Here is a 16,476-nt window from a genome sequence, read left to right as displayed (position 1 = left end):
TATGTATTTATTGCCCTTTTTCTAAGATTCAGTATATTAATGAGTGAAGAAATATTTTTTTCTGATTCGTTTTAATTGTATTACTCTGCATTGTGTGCCCCCTCTCCACTCCACTCAGTACTTTATACTTCCTTTTTTTGTGGGGATGGAGGAGATTACTCACGGGGACGGGCAGGGACGGAGGAGATTACTCACGGGGACAGGTTAGATTCTGGCGGGGATGAGTGGGGACGGGTTTGATTCTGGCGGGGACGGGCAGGGATGGGTCGCATTTCTGTCCCCGTGCAACTCTCTACTCCACAGCCAGTCTCTCTGCTGGAGTTCTTTTTCAGTGGATCCAGTATTAGTCGGTTCTGACTACAGATGCATTGACCTTGGACTGGGGAGTTCACATCAATGCTCAGCACTAAAGTTGGTAAAATTGAGAGGTCACTCCACATTAATTAGTTGGAGCTCAGGGTGATCTGTTACACTCTGTGTATTCTTATTCTTTAGTGTTTGATGGTGTTGATTAACACTGACAACCAGGTGGCAATGTTTTATGTCAAGTAAGGAGGGACATCCTCTCTCTGCCCCTATGTCAAGAGATAGTAAGAATTTGTGGCTTTGCATAGTTAACTGCATTCATATTTAAGCAGCTTACATTCTGGGAGTCCAAAGCTAGGTAATGGATAAGCTCAGCAAAGTCCTTCAACAAATATTGGTGAGAGTTATATTTGTGCTATCTTAAGAGTGTAACTTCGTAACTGGGAATGTGAGTGTGGAATGGTGTTAGAGGTTTGGAGTTGTGGAACAGGTATTTGTGGCAAGGGTGTAGAGCAAGTGTGTGTGGCAGGGGAGTTGTATCTCTTGGCATATGGACTCTGTTCCCTTGCCAACATGCATTCTTCCATGCCCTGCTAGAACATCTTCCCAACCTTTCACCTCCTCACACACTCCCTTTCCTTCCATCTCTCTCCCCCTTGGGTACCGTCTCCCCATCCCTTCCCTCTCCCATACCATACATCCTCCGTTGCACTCTCCCATCCTCCCTTCATTTCCTTCCTCCTCATCAATTCTTATCTTCATTTCTTGATGAAGATTGGGTCACCATAAGCTCACAACAGAATTTCTTACCATGGCAGCCGCTTTTATTTTTATTCTGTCACCAGGAGTTGGGCCTTCAGCAGCAGTTTATCTAGATGCACAACTACATCCCTTCTTTTCTTTTGGCATTGGAAGTTGGATCTCTGGTGTTGATGCTTTCACATACTATGACCCTTATTTTCTTCAGTTGTCATGGGTAGAGTCCCTGGCAGTGGTGCTTCCACATACTGCAGCTGCTGCCCTTATTCTTTGCCACTGGGGATTGAGTTCCCAGTGGTGCATGTCTCATAATTTTTTCTGCTGACAGGGGCTGGAGTTCCTGTTGGCACCATTCTTCCACCACAGGGCTGCTGTTTGTTTTGTGCTATGGATTTTGGGTTTCTTGGGGCACAAGCTTCTCTTCTGGTAACATAGTAACATAGTAGATGACGGCAGAAAAAGACCTGCACGGTCCATCCAGTCTGCCCAACAAGACAAATATATTTGTATACCTTACCTTGATTTGTACCTGCCTTATTCAGGGCACAGACTGTACAAGTCTGCCCAGCAGTACTTCCCGCCTCCCAACCACCAGTCCCGCCTCCCATCACCGGCTCTGGCACAGACCGTATAAGTCTGCCCTCCACTATCCTCGCCTCCCAACCACCAACCCCTCTTCCCCCCACCTGCTCCGCCACCCAATTTCGGCTAAGCTTCTGAGGATCCATTCCTCCTGCACAGGATTCCTTTATGTATATCCCACGCATGTTTGAATTCCATTACCGTTTTCCTCTCCACCACCTCCCGACTTCCCTGCCACCTGTATGGGTGTTTTTTCTGTGCCCCTTGGCCTCTTGATGGAACACACAGGTTTGTTTGCACAAACGCAAACAAATTTGAACAGATAAATGGATCCTCCCAAGGTGCTATTGTTTAAGCAAACATGCCTTAAAAAGCAACAGTTTTTTGCTCTTGTTGAGATTCAGTAGGAGCATTTTGAAACCATTGTTAATATATTGTGTGTTAATTTGGTTAGCCAAATTCTCTGAAACAAGTGCATAATGATCAAACGTGCTGTTTTTTTTTTTATTAGCTCTCAGTGGCTCTTGGTTCCCTCTGCATAATAGAACCAAAAAGAAGATACAAACCACTGCAAACTCTATAGCCCAGTATTAGAAAATACTTTGTGATTCTGGTGTTATCAGCAATATGTACTTGTATGAATTGGAAAAGCAACTGAAACAAAGCAGTCAAGCTAAGAAAACAAGGCCTCTATTGTATCTGTAATCCTTGCAGCATTGGATATTCAGAGGTCCTTCCCTTAGTGTTTACAGCTTGTGAAACATAGTTTAAAAAAAAAAAGGGGGGGGGGGGGGCAACGTGAGAGAAAAATCCAGCAAGGTCATTTAGACTGCAACATTTATATTTGAATTTAAAAAATGAGATAACTGTAAGATCCAGGTAGGGACAATTGAGAATATAAAAATACGTATCTTCACTGTGATGATGCTTTAAAAAAATGAATCAGGAGACTGAAAGAAAATGAAGGGAAACATATATTAAAAAAGAGCAGAATAATGGTTCATCTGTTTATTTTTTCTTGTTCTGCTTAAATTTTAGAGTGTGACCAGATAGTATGCTGTACTTTGACGGTGTGGCTTGGAATAGATAATATAGAATTTGCAGGGCTGTGTGTAGGTTTTTACATCTTTACTTATATATAAATCCGGTGATCCTCCAGTTCCATTGCTTTTCAGTTCAAGTAGGCTGCACTAGCAGGAAGTTAAAGTTAAAACAGCAGCAAACACTTGTTAATTTCATATTAAGTGTTATGAGAAGCTGTTTCCAGAAAACTGAGTTTCTCATTAAGTTGTCTGGGCTTGTAGATGTTCAAATATTCCTTCAGATACATATTTCAAATGTGGCTGCTGATAGAATAAACCATATCCCCCTCTCCTGTACTATTATCCCAAAGAAATCAATCAAAATTGGTAGAATAATTTTTCATATGTACATTCATAAGTATTTCAGTTGTTAAAAAAGATATTTGTTGTTTCTTTATGTAGAGATTTAATACCCATAGTTGCTGCACTGGATTACAATCAGTGGTTCACAAAGCTGTCCTCCAAAGATCTGAAATTGGTAAGTAATCAAAACACAAGGAGTATAGCTTTCCTTCACGGGCTCTGCTGCATTTTAGTCATTTTCAGAGTCAGGAATTGCCCTACAGGTTTCAGTAGCCTGTTGAGTGGAATAATTCTGACAATCGGCTAATATAATTTTCATTGAGGCTAAGTTTGTGCTGTTTGTACAAGATCCTCAGAGGTACATCTGATCTCAAGTTTTCAGCTGCTTCAAGCAATTTCAGCTGCTACAGAAACTACTTTCAAGATGCCTGAAGAATTTATAAGGTCTCCTGGGGATTCTCGATCAGTCAGTTATTGAAGTTAAAATAAATACAACAAACAAAACTCTGTCTTGGTAATCTTTATCTGTTGTACAAAATAAATTTCTTTTCTGTCTGTATGGCATGTAGGAGCCTTTTACTAAATGGCAGTAGGGGACGGCAGAACATCACTGCGAGGCGCACGGAGGCATCCCGTGTTATTGCTATGATCAGCGTGCGCTGATCCCCGCAGTAGAAAATAGAAATTATTTTCGGGGGGGGGGGGGGGGGGGGGGAGTAGGCATGCCCTGCAGTAATTGCAGGATTAGCACATGAGCCCTTACTGCCAATTAAATCAGTGGCGTAGCCAGACTTGACATTTTGGGTGGGCCCAGAGTTAATATGGGTGGGCACTACTTATATAGGTATGAATAGTGTTTCTTGGGATACTACAAAATAAGGCCTTAGAATGCACTTGACGATGGATTTCTAAGTAGTCTGCCTAACAGCTGCATCAGCGTAAACAGAAAAACTAATATTTTTAAATATAATTACATTTTCCCATATCTTAAAATTGACCAGACATAAGTCTACTACAGTGGCAAACCTCTCAACACACGATAGGATCTTGCAATATAAAAACACAGGAAAGATGTATTCAAATTCTGGTAGCACCTCAATAATAGCAATACAAAATCCCTTAACTGCCAGGTACTTTGTGAAGTAACACTAAATCCTGCAAAGAAACTTCTTAGAGCCTATGTTGCAAATCTCAACACCAATTCTGAACACAAATACCAATAACAGTACTTTTATAAATGCAGCAGTGCATATACATAACAGCAATACACTTCCCATTGGACAAGTCAGACTCATACAACCCGACACAAACTACATGCCAGCAGAATCTCTCACCTTGGTCACATGCAGAGCACATACCAACTCTCATCAATTACAGAATAGAGGATCAAACATTAGCAATTGTCGTGTAGACTGGCATCAGTCCATCCCTGCCCTTTAGCCTGGCATCGGCTTTTCCCTTCCCTACGCCACCATCCATCTCCATAGCCCAGCATCAGCCCTTCCTTTCTCTACCTTACCCTCTTCCCCATTTTTCCCTGTAGCACTGTATCAGCCCTTCCCAATCATTCATCCCATAGATAAGCCCTACCCCTCCACCCTGCCCTTTAGCCTAGCATCAGCCTTGTCCTACCCCCTACCCATCCTCCCACAGTCTGGGATCTCTTCCCCCAACCATGAAGGACACCAGCATATATAAGACTTTTTTTTATGTCCTGGGCACTGCAGAGCCCACCTCCACCCAGAAACCTGCCTATATTAAGTTTAAAACATTTTTAAAACATTTGTAACCCGGGCACTGCAGAGAATAACCCCTAAAACTCATCAACATGAAAAATATACAACATTTTTTAGATTGTAATCTGAGCTTTATAACAAATTTATTGTGGGTGGGCTCTTCACTGCCTAGTGAAAAAAGGTATAATAAAATTATTAAATATGCCTTTTTTAATCTAGGCAGTGAAGAGCACACCCCCACCATTACACTGTACACGATAAGTACATAAGTATTGCCATACTGGGAAGGTCCATCGAGCCCAGCATCCTATTTACAACAGTGTGTTTCCCTGTATTGTTGCCCCCTTTGCTGTTTGGTATTATTATAAATTGCACCCCTGATGCACTGTATGTCGAAATATATCAGGCTGCTAGGGATGTACAAAAGTCTCCTATGAATACACTAGATGCCTTCAATGCCTTTTGCTTTTATCTTTTATTGACATTTTAAAATAAAAATAATAGTTTTTGCCACAATCCTGCAAATTTTGGTGCTAGTCCTACATTTTTATTCTCATTTTTTGCTGTACTGTTTGCCTCTATTTTTTGCTATGAGTAAGAATACAGCAACGTATTTTAAATTCCACTTCTAATAGCTACCCAAAAGTCTAAATAGTACATAAGTACATAAGTAATGCCATACTGGGAAAAGACCAAGGGTCCATCGAGCCCAGCATCCTGTCCACGACAGCGGCCAATCCAGGCCAAGGGCACCTGGCAAGCTTCCCAAACGTACAAACATTCTATACATGTTATTCCTGGAATTGTGGATTTTTCCCAAGTCCATTTAGTAGCGGTTTATGGACTTGTCCTTTAGGAAACCGTCCAACCCCTTTTTAAACTCTGCTAAGCCAACCGCCTTCACCACTTTCTCCGGCAACGAATTCCAGAGTTTAATTACACGTTGGGTGAAGAAAAATTTTCTCCGATTTGTTTTAAATTTACTACACTGTAGTTTCATTGCATGCCCCCTAGTCCTAGTATTTTTGGAAAGCATGAACAAACGCTTCACATCCACCTGTTCCACTCCACTCATTATTTTATATACCTCTATCATGTCTCCCCTCAGCCATCTCTTCTCCAAGCTGAATAGCCCTAGCCTCCTTAATCTTTCTTCATAGGGAAGTCGTCCCATCCCCGCTATCATTTTAGTCGCCCTTCACTGCACCTTTTCCAATTCTACTATATCTTTCTTGAGATGCGGCGACCAGAATTGAACACAATACTCAAGGTGCGGTCGCACCATGGAGCGATACAACAGCATTATAACATCCTCACACCTGTTTTCCATACCTTTCCTAATAATACCCAACATTCTATTCGCTTTCCTAGCCGCAGCAGCACACTGCGCAGAAGGTTTCAGTGTATTATCGACGACGACACCCAGATCCCTTTCTTGGTCCATAACTCCTAACGTGGAACCTTGTATGATATAGCTATAATTCGGGTTCTTTTTTCCCACATGCATCACCTTGCACTTGCTCACATTAAATGTCATCTGCCATTTAGCCGCCCAGTCTCCCAGTCTTGTAAGGTCCTCTTGTAATTTTTCACAATCCTGTCATTCCAGTAGAACAGTGTTTATGGATTAGGAGAAATTGCTCCAGAGAAACATTTCCTGATCAGAAATAAACTAGATTTATTAAACAAGGTTTTCAAAAGGCATTATCAAACCTAAGGAGAGCTATGTCACGTCCCCTACCTCGATGCAAGTGGCGTCCTCGAGTGGAGCAGGGTTTGATGCCGCCTTAGCCAACGCAGCACGCCCTACCGGCTTCCTCGGGCGGCGCAGCCATTTTGTTTTTTCTGCACTCCCACGCCGTGGTTCGCTTCACATTAGCTAGGCGCCCGATTTGACCCCAGATGCTCCATTCTGACTCCCTGTCCCGCTGGGGATTGAGCGTCCCCGCGGCTTGTCTCCTTGGCTCCTCCTCCTCCTTTCTCCTTGCTTGGCTAATCGGTTGCTTCCTTCCCTCTTGTTTTCTCCTCCTCTCCTATTGGCCAGATGTTAAAATTAAAAAATATATATTTATTTTACCTGACCTGGGGCTTCGGTGATGGTGGTAGATAGTGGAGCAGACTCAGAGCGCAATCGTTGTGCTCTGCTCCATGTGCGCTGTTGTGGGGCCACGGGAGAGTGCTGCTGTGGCAGGGCAGACCGGCAGAGTGGAGGAACCGCGACCGCGACGATAGCTGGCACATTTCCGCCTCCCATGCAGCACTGCGGTGCCATCGCGCATGAGGGGGAGGAGCAGAGCTCAGGGAGTGAGCGACAGCGTAGCGGCGCCAGCGTCTACAATGGCTGCAGCCTGCACTAAAAACAAAATTAGGCAGAGGAGGACCGGACAGCTGCCAGCTGCCTGGGTGGGCCTGAGCCGAGATTGGGTGGGCCTGGGCCCACCCAGGCCCACCCGTAGCTACGCCCCTGAATTAAATAGGTGGCAGAAAGGGCTCAAGCAGGAATGGTTTTTCACCAATTGTGAAATTAGCACTTGGCCAGTACTGACAAGTTACAATTCTGGCATTTTTTTGGCGTGCTAGAAAGTGGCCAGAGTTCGCAGCAAACCCTCATGTTAATTGCAGTGTTGGCTACTTTCTAGCGCAGCTTGATAAAAGCACCCCCTGCCCCCAGTGTCATATCTAGTTTTCCTGCTTTAATTTGGGGAAGCAAAAGGTATGGAAGTTTTATATTATCAGTAGGGGGGAGGGACAAATTCAAAATGAGCAAGTGCAATACTTAGGGGGTGGAAGAGGACTGTCCCCATGCTAGTGTGTATTTTCTCTCAACTGTTTCAATTCCACCTGTAAAGACAGTCTATCTTAGTAATATTGGACCACTAATGGGGGGAAGCAAATTCCTGTTGTACAGATTAGAACATTGGATAAAGGTGGGTATGAGTGAGGATACTGGATACATGAATATACTTTGTTCTGACACCTCTGACTACTGTGTTGGTCCCAATTAATTTCTCTCTCACTTTTGGCATTCACCATTTTTCTTGCAGTCTGCTGATGTCTGTGATCAGATCCTGAAGGTGGTGAGTAGGTCAAGCCGATTGGAAGAGTTGGTCTTGGAAAATGCGGGGCTTAGAATGTAAGTGCTTTGAGAGAAGATGCGATTTAATAACATCCAAAACTTAACAGTCTTCCCTCAGTGCTGAAAAGAGATCTACCGTTTTAGTACTGGTGTTTCCTCAGGATGCTCTGAGCTTTGTGTCCATGTTTGGTGTTTAGGCAGGATCTGACTGTGTATGTTCAGTTTATTTAGAGGAACTACTACTACTAATTATTTCTATAGCACTACTAGACGTACGCAGTGCTGTACATTTGAACATGATGAGACAGTCCCTGCTCGACAGAGCTTACAATCTAATTAGGACAGACAAACTGGACAAATAAGGGGTAAGGGAATTACTAAGGTGGGAATGATAAAACATGGGTACTAAACAAGTGAGTAGGGGTTAGGAGTTAAAAGCATCATCAAAAAGGTAGGCTTTTAGCCTAGATTTGAAGAGATGGAGCTTGACGTACCGGCTCAGGAAGTCTCTTCCAGGCATATGGTTTATTTAGTTATTTATTTATTTATTGCATTTGTATCCCACAGTTTCCCACCAAATGGCAGGCTCAATGTGGCTTACATATTGCTAAAAAGGCGGTTAAAAAATTTAGATTTGTAGAAGTCTAGTACATAATACAGAAGTACAATAAACGCTTGGGTTGATATATTAGCATATTGTGAGAGAGGTTAATATTATTGTTTTCCATTTCTGAACTTTTCGTGATGTATGTTGGTGTGTGATTAGGCAGATCCAGGGGGAAAAGACTTCTTGAAAAGATGTGTGTTCAGGTTTTTTTTTCCTGAATTGTAGGTAGTTTTCTGTGAGTTTCAGGTCTTTGGGTAGTGAGTTCCAAAGTTGTGTGCCTATAAAGGAGAGGCTGGTGGCATGTGAAGATTTGTATTTTATACCTTTGAAATTGGGGTAGTGAAGGGTTAGGTAGGTTCTTGCTGTTCTTGTCATGTTTCTTAATGGTAGATCAATAAGTTCCGTCACGTAATCTGGTGCGAGTCCGTAGATGATTCTGTGGACTATTGCGCTTATTTTGAATGTTATGCGTGTGTTAATAGGAAGCCAATGTAAGCTTCTTAGGAGGGGTTTCGCGCTTTCGAAGCGTGTTTTTCCGAAGGTGAGTCTGGCAGCCGTGTTTTGTGTTGTCTGTAGTTTTCTTGTTATTTGATCTTTGCAGCCTACGTAAATACTATTGTAGTAGCCTACATGGGTTAGCACCATGGTTTGGATCATGTTGCAGAATGAATCCCTGGGAAAGTAAGGTTTTATACGTTTGAGCTTCCACATAGTGTGGAACATTTTCTTGGTCGTGTTCTTAGCTTGGCTTTCTAGCATTAGGTTGCGGTCAATTGTTGTTCCTAAGATTTTCAAGTGGTCTGAGATTGGGACGGATGAACCCTGTGTGTTAATTGCTGAGGGGGAACATTATTGTTTTGGGATGAGAGAATGAGACATTTGGTTTTATCTCTATTTTTTTTTAAATATATATTTATTGATGACAGAGAAAATATAAAACAGCAACCAACATAATGCAGTTTACCTTATAACATCCATTTCCACAAACCAGAAAACATTGAAACTCTTCGTTTCTAGCTATCATCATACATTTTTTTTTAACATTTTCTTTCCCCCCCTCCCCCCCCAACCCTTTCCTCCCTTCCCCCCCTTTCCCCCCCCCCCCCCCATGCCAAGCTTCTACTCAGTATTTATTATCCATTGAGTACTCTACTACGTGCTCGTGGAGTTAATGTGTTCAAAAAGGGCATCCAGCATTGAAGATACTGTTCACCTTTTGGTGTTGCCAAGTCTGATGCTTCCTTTCTTTCCATTGCACTAAGTGAAATCATGTATGCTCTCCAAAGTTGGACAGATGGCTTCTCCTTTTGCAACCACAGTTTGAGTATTGTCCTTTTACCCATCATCACTGATCGCCTCTGGAAATGTCGAAGGCCGACCTTGCTGGACCCTTGATTTGTAAATTCCTCGAATAATAGCCTTGGGTGGCTTTTCCAATGAATCGTCCACATCTTGGATACATGCGTACACATTTGAAACCAAAATCTCAATACTGGTGGGCAATACCAGAACATATGTCCCAGATGGGCTCCTCGCCCCTCACACTTTGGGCAATCATCTTGCAACCTCAATGTTGCTTGAAATGCCCTGTGTGGTGATATATAAAGTCGCATCAAAAATTTATATTGCATTTCCCTTATTTCAGTAGCCCCAAACTGCTTGTAACATGACTGCAAACAAGCCTGTATTACATTACTCCCTATGTTACAACCCAGTTCCTTTTCCCACATCTGTGTCAGTTTTGAGTAATGTGCCATAGGCATAGCTTCTCGTATCTGCAAATGATAATATTTCAACGGGACTGATTTCTGGGCCTCTAAATCATAGACCTCTGCTATCTGTTCTCGCACTTTAAATTGTAGCGATGACCCTGGGAGGGACCGAATATAGTGATGCAGTTGTTCATATGCCAGGAAATCTCTTATCTCCATCCCCTGGCAGCCCTGCATTTCCTCTTGAGACTTTAGCGTTCCATCCCGCCGCAGGACCTGGAACAAAAAGAAAATGCCTGCTGCCCTCCATTTACAAAATGTTAAAGAGGAGCTTCCCACTGGGAAATCCATGTTGCCTCCGATCGGCAGAAAGGGTGAAACTCTTACATTAAGACCAAGGAGTTTACCTAGCCATGTCCATGCCCTCTGAAGTGGGAGGAGCAACGGTTTGATATATGCTTGTGTTATTGCTTTGCTAGGTCCCGCATGTAACCAATAGCTAAAGTGTACCCTCCCGTAGCATCCTACACTCTGCTTCTGGGTATGTGAAATATGATGTCCCTCTAAACCAATCTGCTATGTGCCTCATGCATCCCGCCACCGATATCCATTTAACATTAAGAGCTCCTAGCCCTCCTTTGGCCCTCGTCAAATATGTTTGTTGCATATTGACTCGAGCTCGTTTCCCATTCCATAAAAATTGTTTGAGTAGTTTATAAAGATCTAGCTCATCTTTACGGGTTATGAATAGCGACAACACTTGTACTACGTACATCCATTTCGGTACTATAATCATATTATAGATTGCAATTCTACCAAAGAGTGATAAGGAAAGCTTTTGCCACATCAATAGGGTTGTTTTTGTCATCTCCCACAGAGGCTCTAGATTGATTTTGTATATGTGGTCTAGGTGGGGGGAAAGATAGACTCCCAAGTATTTAATTTTATCCATGCTCCATTGTAATGGGAATGGCCCCACCCATTGTGTTTTTATTTCTGGTTTGGTCGGTAGTGCTACTGATTTTTGCTTATTTAATACAAAGCCAGAAATATAACTAAATTCTTCCACTGCTTCTAACAGATTAGGTAGGGAGTTCTGTGGGTCCGTCAATGTGAGCAATATGTCGTCGGCGAAGGCTAAGATTTTAATTGGCAACCCGGGAATTACCACCCCCGCAATCTCTGCATTCTTCCCCACTGTTCGTAGAAAAGGTTCAATATACAGCAGAAAAAGCAAAGGTGACAGGGGGCATCCTTGCCTTGTGCCCCTCTGTACTGAGAACGCTGAGGATGCCATACCATTCACCATTATATGTGCTGTTGGCTCTGCATAAAGGGCAGACACTGCTCTAAGATACCATCCGTCTATGCCCATATATTTTAACACTTCAAACAGATATCCCCATTTCACTTTATCAAAAGCTTTGGCTGCATCCAAGCTTGTCAGTAATAATGGTTCTCCCACCACCTTACTATACGCCAATGCCAATAACGCCCTACGAACATTGAGGCCTGGATGCCGTCCCCTCACGAATCCCACTTGATGGTCAGCTATAATGTGTGGGAGGTGTTGTGCTAAACGATCTGCTAGCACCTTAGCTAATATTTTAAGATCTACATTTAATAGGGATATTGGTCTATACGCTTCTAGATCTTCCTGAGATTTCCCTGGTTTAGGCAGCAAAGTTATAAGCGCATCATTTGTTTTTGGGAATAATCTTCCTTGCTCTATGGCTTCCTCAAAATATTCTGTTAGTGGTATCAATATTCTATGGGCCATCATTTTGTAATATTCTGTTGAGAACCCATCAATCCCGGGGCTTGTTCCCCCTGAAAGAGCTACAATTACTTTTTTCACTTCCTGTAAACTTAGTGGGGCATTCAACTGGGCTCTCATCTCTGGCGGCAGCTGTGGCATCCCTGAATCCTCTAAGTAATCTTGGATCACCGTATCTTCCACCTCTGCTTCAGCTTTGTATACCCCAGTAAAGTAATCCTGAAATAATTGTAATATTTCTGTTGGTTTGTGCTTTCTGGTACCATCTGTAGTTTTTAATGTATGAATGAAAGTCTGTCCAGCCCATACCTTTGTTAGTCTTGCTAATAACTTCCCGCTTCGGTTCCCAAATTTATAATATTGGAATCGTCTATGTGTCAGGTATTTTTGTGTCCTTTCATGAATTAAAGTGTTTAGACCTGCCAGGTCAGCCATCATTTGTTCATAATGTGCCTTAGTTGGATTGTTTTGGTGATTTCTTTTGGAGCGTAGGTATTGACGTTCTAGTTGTATTATTCCTTGTGCTATTTTCTTGTTTCTACCCGACACATAGCTAATGATATCCCCCCGAATGACTGCCTTTGAAGCTTCCCAAAATAGTCCCGGTGTATCTTGATGTTGTTTATTTGTTTCTGCATACATCTCCCATTTCTTCTCTAAGAATGCCCGGAATTCTGGATTGTTTGACAGATAAGCCGGGAATCTCCAGCGTCTATATTGTTCCACTGGGGGTCCCATTGATAACTCCACCCAAATTAAAGTGTGGTCCGATATTGCCATCGGACCCACCTCCGCTTCAAGCACTGCTGGGAATAGTGTGTTGGTTACCAATATGTAATCTATCCGCGACCAGGACCGGTGTACTTTGGAGAGATGTGTGTAATCTCGTTGTGTCGGGTGTAAAAGGCGCCAGGGATCCACTAATTCTAACATTTTGCACAAGTAGTCCATTCCCTTGCCCCTTCGCATCGCTCCCCAGGCCATCGCCACTGAACGATCCATATTAGGATCTAAGACCTGATTAAAATCACCCATTAATATCCATGGGGCGTTGTCATATTTGAGTCCTAGTTGTACCAAGATATGCAGAAATTTTGGGTCCCTTGTATTTGGCCCATATATTCCACAAATATAATACTCATGCCCTAGATAATTTAAGTGTACCAATATGTATCTTCCCTCTTTATCTTTTTCTACCATCCTGGACATGCCGGGGATGCCTCTTTTTATAAGTATGGCCACGCCCCCTCTACGACCTCCCGCAGATGAGTAATAACAATCTCCCACCCATTGTTGTTTCAATTTTTGATGCTCTAAATCAGTGAGCTTAGTTTCTTGTAAACATGCTATTGTTGCCTTATGCTTCTTTAGGTGGGCCAAGATCTTAGAACTTTTTATTGGGGAAGTTATCCCCGACACATTCCAGGATACCAAACGTACGTTTGTTGGTCTAGCCATTACCTTTATAAGCACAGGGGTGTGAGCAAGCCCTTAACCATTTCCAAGGTTCTGGGTCCCCCAGCCTAGACCCTTCACCTTCCAGCCTAACTTCCACTTTGTGTTTGACTCGGTGTCCTATATGATACCTCATGGATCTTAGCATAAATTGTTCCTCCCCTCCTTCCCCTCTCTCTAACCCCCCCCCCTATCCTATTATCCCCCCCATCTTGTTGTACCTTTTCCAGCGTGTTTGTTGTCTCACACGCGGGTCCGCTTGATGCTCCCGGTACCCCGCCCCCTCCCCCAAGATGTGTACATAATGTCCCCCTTATTCCCTTTAACCATAACAAATCATCCAGCAATTAACATTTTAACTGTACTTATCTGATAGTTAAAACTTGAAAAAGTTTTGTCCATTACTACTGTCACAGTTCAAAAAGTATCTGCCATTCGTTGTAGTCCCCCTTGTACTTATGGTCGCTTCCAGATATCAGGCAGAGAAGTCATGGTCTTCTGCGGAGTTTATCCAACACAGGGCGTCCTCTGCTGTTGGAAAAGATTTCCACCCATTACCCGTTTGTATCCTTAAAAGCGCGGGGTATTGAAGCATAAATCTTTGTTTCTTTTCCACTAGTCTGGTGCAGGCCGGTGTGAAGGCTCGGCGTCGTGCCGCCAAGGTGGCTGAATAATCTTGAAATATTTTTATGGTACCGCCTTCAAATTTTGCCTCTTCTTTATTGCTTTTGTATAATCTAAGTATTGCTGCTTTCTGTGCATACCGATGAAATTTAGCAATAATCACTCTTGGCCTAGCGTCCCTCGTTTGTTTCTGGCCTATTCTATGTGCTCTGTCCAAATGAATGCCACCCCCTTCATTAGCTTCTGGGAACCGTGCTTGTAGCCATATTTCCAGTGTAGTTTTTATGTCTCCATCAGCCAGTGTTTCAGGAAACCCTACAAATCTCAGATTTTCCCTTCTAGCACGGTTTTCCAATTCATCCAGTTTTTCTTGGTATTCTCTAGTCACTTTTTCCAACTTCACAATGCTTTCCGCATGGCTATTCTGGACGTCTTCCACCTCTGATACCCGCGTTTCCAATTCGCCAGCACGACGGGATAATTCAGAGGTGACTGCCGTAATCCCAGCAATTTGCTCAGCTAATTGGGTGAAGCGCGAGTCTAGCGCATGTACTACCGCCTCTGTGAGCTCCAACACTAGAGAGTCTGAGGGCCTCTGAGGCGGCGAAGCAGACGGCGATGTCGGCGCCATTTTGTTTTCCGCTCCTCGGAGTCTGTCCTCTTTCCTTTTAGATGTTTTTGCAGCTGCCGACATCCCTGCTTGTATCAGAAATTTGTCCATACACTCCTGCACCTTTTCCGCTGTGTATTTCGGTTCTTAGGGGAATATAACTCGTTGCAAAGGTTGGGTTAGGAGCGAGCTCCGGAGCTAACGATGAGACCCACGTCCACCGTTGCTTACAGCATCACGTGACCGCCCTGGTTTTATCTCTATTGAATTTTAACTTGAATGCAGATGCCCAGGATTCCATGATGTTCATGCTGTTATTTCCTTGGTGATTTCTGTGGGGTTCTGTTTGAAGGGAATATAGATGGTGATGTCATCTGCGTAGAGAAATGGATTGAGACCTTGTTTGGATAGAGATTTAGCCAGTGGTGGTGTCATTAGGTTGAATAATATAGGTGAGAGCGGTGATCCTTGTTGTACTCCACATTCCGCTTTCCAAGGTGGAGATATATCTGAGTTTGATTTGACTTGGTATGTTCTGGATGTCAGAAATCCCTTGATCCATTAATTTTCCTGTAATTCCTATCTTGTCGAGGATTCTCAGTAGTATGTGGTGGTCAACCATATCGAAAGCGCTTGATAGGTCAAATTGGAGTAGGAGGATGTTTTTACCCCTTGCTATTTCCTGCTTGAATCTGGTCAGGAGTGTGGTTGGTTTTGTTTCTGTACTGTGCTGAGGTCTGAAGCCAGATTGAGATTCGTTCAGTATGTTGAAATCAGATATTCTGTTAGTTGTTTGGCGACTATGCCTTCTGTCAATTTGGTTGTTAGGGGTATGGATGCTATCCGTCTATAATTCGAGGTGTCTTCTACTTTTTTTTGGTGTCTTTTGGGATGGAAGTTAGTAGGATAGTGGGAATAGGCCTCTTGAATAGATAATTCCTCAGCGACCCTCCAGACCGGTCAAGACGCGTGGGTTATGTCCTCCTACCAGCAGAGGGAGACTGAGAAAACACTAAGCTTTTGAAGCCTGTATATATAACCTGTGCAGAACCTCCACTAGCCAGTATTTTCTCAGTCTCAGCAGAGGTAGCAGTTGACAGCCTGTGCAGTCTCCAATAATCTGGTGAGGTAGTTTGTCATTGGGTCGTAGGATTTTTTTTCCTTCCAAACTTTATTCTGTTGCAGTACCCTGTACGTGTGTGTAAAAAAAAAAAAAAAAAAAGTGCTTTGAGGCCCTGGGTCTGGTGGGGCCCAGTTTTTCCCCCTGGGGTGTTACACCTATGTTTGGGTCCCTCCCCCTGTGCTGCTCTCTATTTCTGTTTGCTTGGCAGCTTTGTGCCTCGGCTGCTTTCTCAGTATTGTAGCCTTGAGTGCCTTACAATTTCCAGATGCCAGAATTAGAGTACTGTGCCTTTAAGGTCAGTTATTCTATTTCATTTTGCTTGGCAGCTTTGTGCCTCGGCTGCTTTCTCAGTATTGTAGCCTTGAGTGCCTTACAATTTCCAGATGCCAGAATTAGAGTACTGTGCCTTTAAGGTCAGTTATTCTATTTCGTTTTGCTTGGCAGCTTTGTGCCTCGGCTGCTTTCTCAGTATTGTAGCTTTGAGTGCCTTACAATTTCCAGATGCCAGAATTAGAGTACTGTGCCTTTAAGGTCAGTTATTCTATTTCGTTTTGCTTGGCAGCTTTGTGCCTCGGCTGCTTTCTCAGTATTGTAGCCTTGAGTGCCTTACAATTTCCAGCTGCCAGAGTTGGAGTACTGTGCCTTTAAGGGCATTTATTTCTTTATTTTCAGCGGACCGAACGGGGGTTTCGATTCCTTGCTGGAACGAGAGAGCAGCGCTTCA

General features: G+C 43.3%; 1 protein-coding gene across 4 annotated transcripts in view; it reads left to right on the top strand.

Annotated features, from left to right (window-relative positions):
• The window catches only part of CARMIL1 (capping protein regulator and myosin 1 linker 1), a 596,509-nt gene that overhangs the window by 228,578 nt on the left and 351,455 nt on the right, over window positions 1-16,476 (top strand). For all 4 annotated transcript variants that reach the window (XM_030212120.1, XM_030212112.1, XM_030212103.1 and 1 more), the window contains 2 exons: window positions 3,132-3,207; window positions 7,813-7,901. In XM_030212120.1, coding sequence (XP_030067980.1) covers window positions 3,132-3,207; window positions 7,813-7,901 — 165 coding nt within the window. The remainder of the gene's footprint in view (window positions 1-3,131; window positions 3,208-7,812; window positions 7,902-16,476) is intronic.

This window comes from Microcaecilia unicolor, chromosome 1 (assembly GCF_901765095.1).
Source record: "Microcaecilia unicolor chromosome 1, aMicUni1.1, whole genome shotgun sequence".
Taxonomy (NCBI): domain Eukaryota; kingdom Metazoa; phylum Chordata; class Amphibia; order Gymnophiona; family Siphonopidae; genus Microcaecilia; species Microcaecilia unicolor.
The sequence above is the reverse complement of the archived record's forward strand: the minus strand, read 5'-3'. Positions and strand labels throughout refer to the sequence as shown.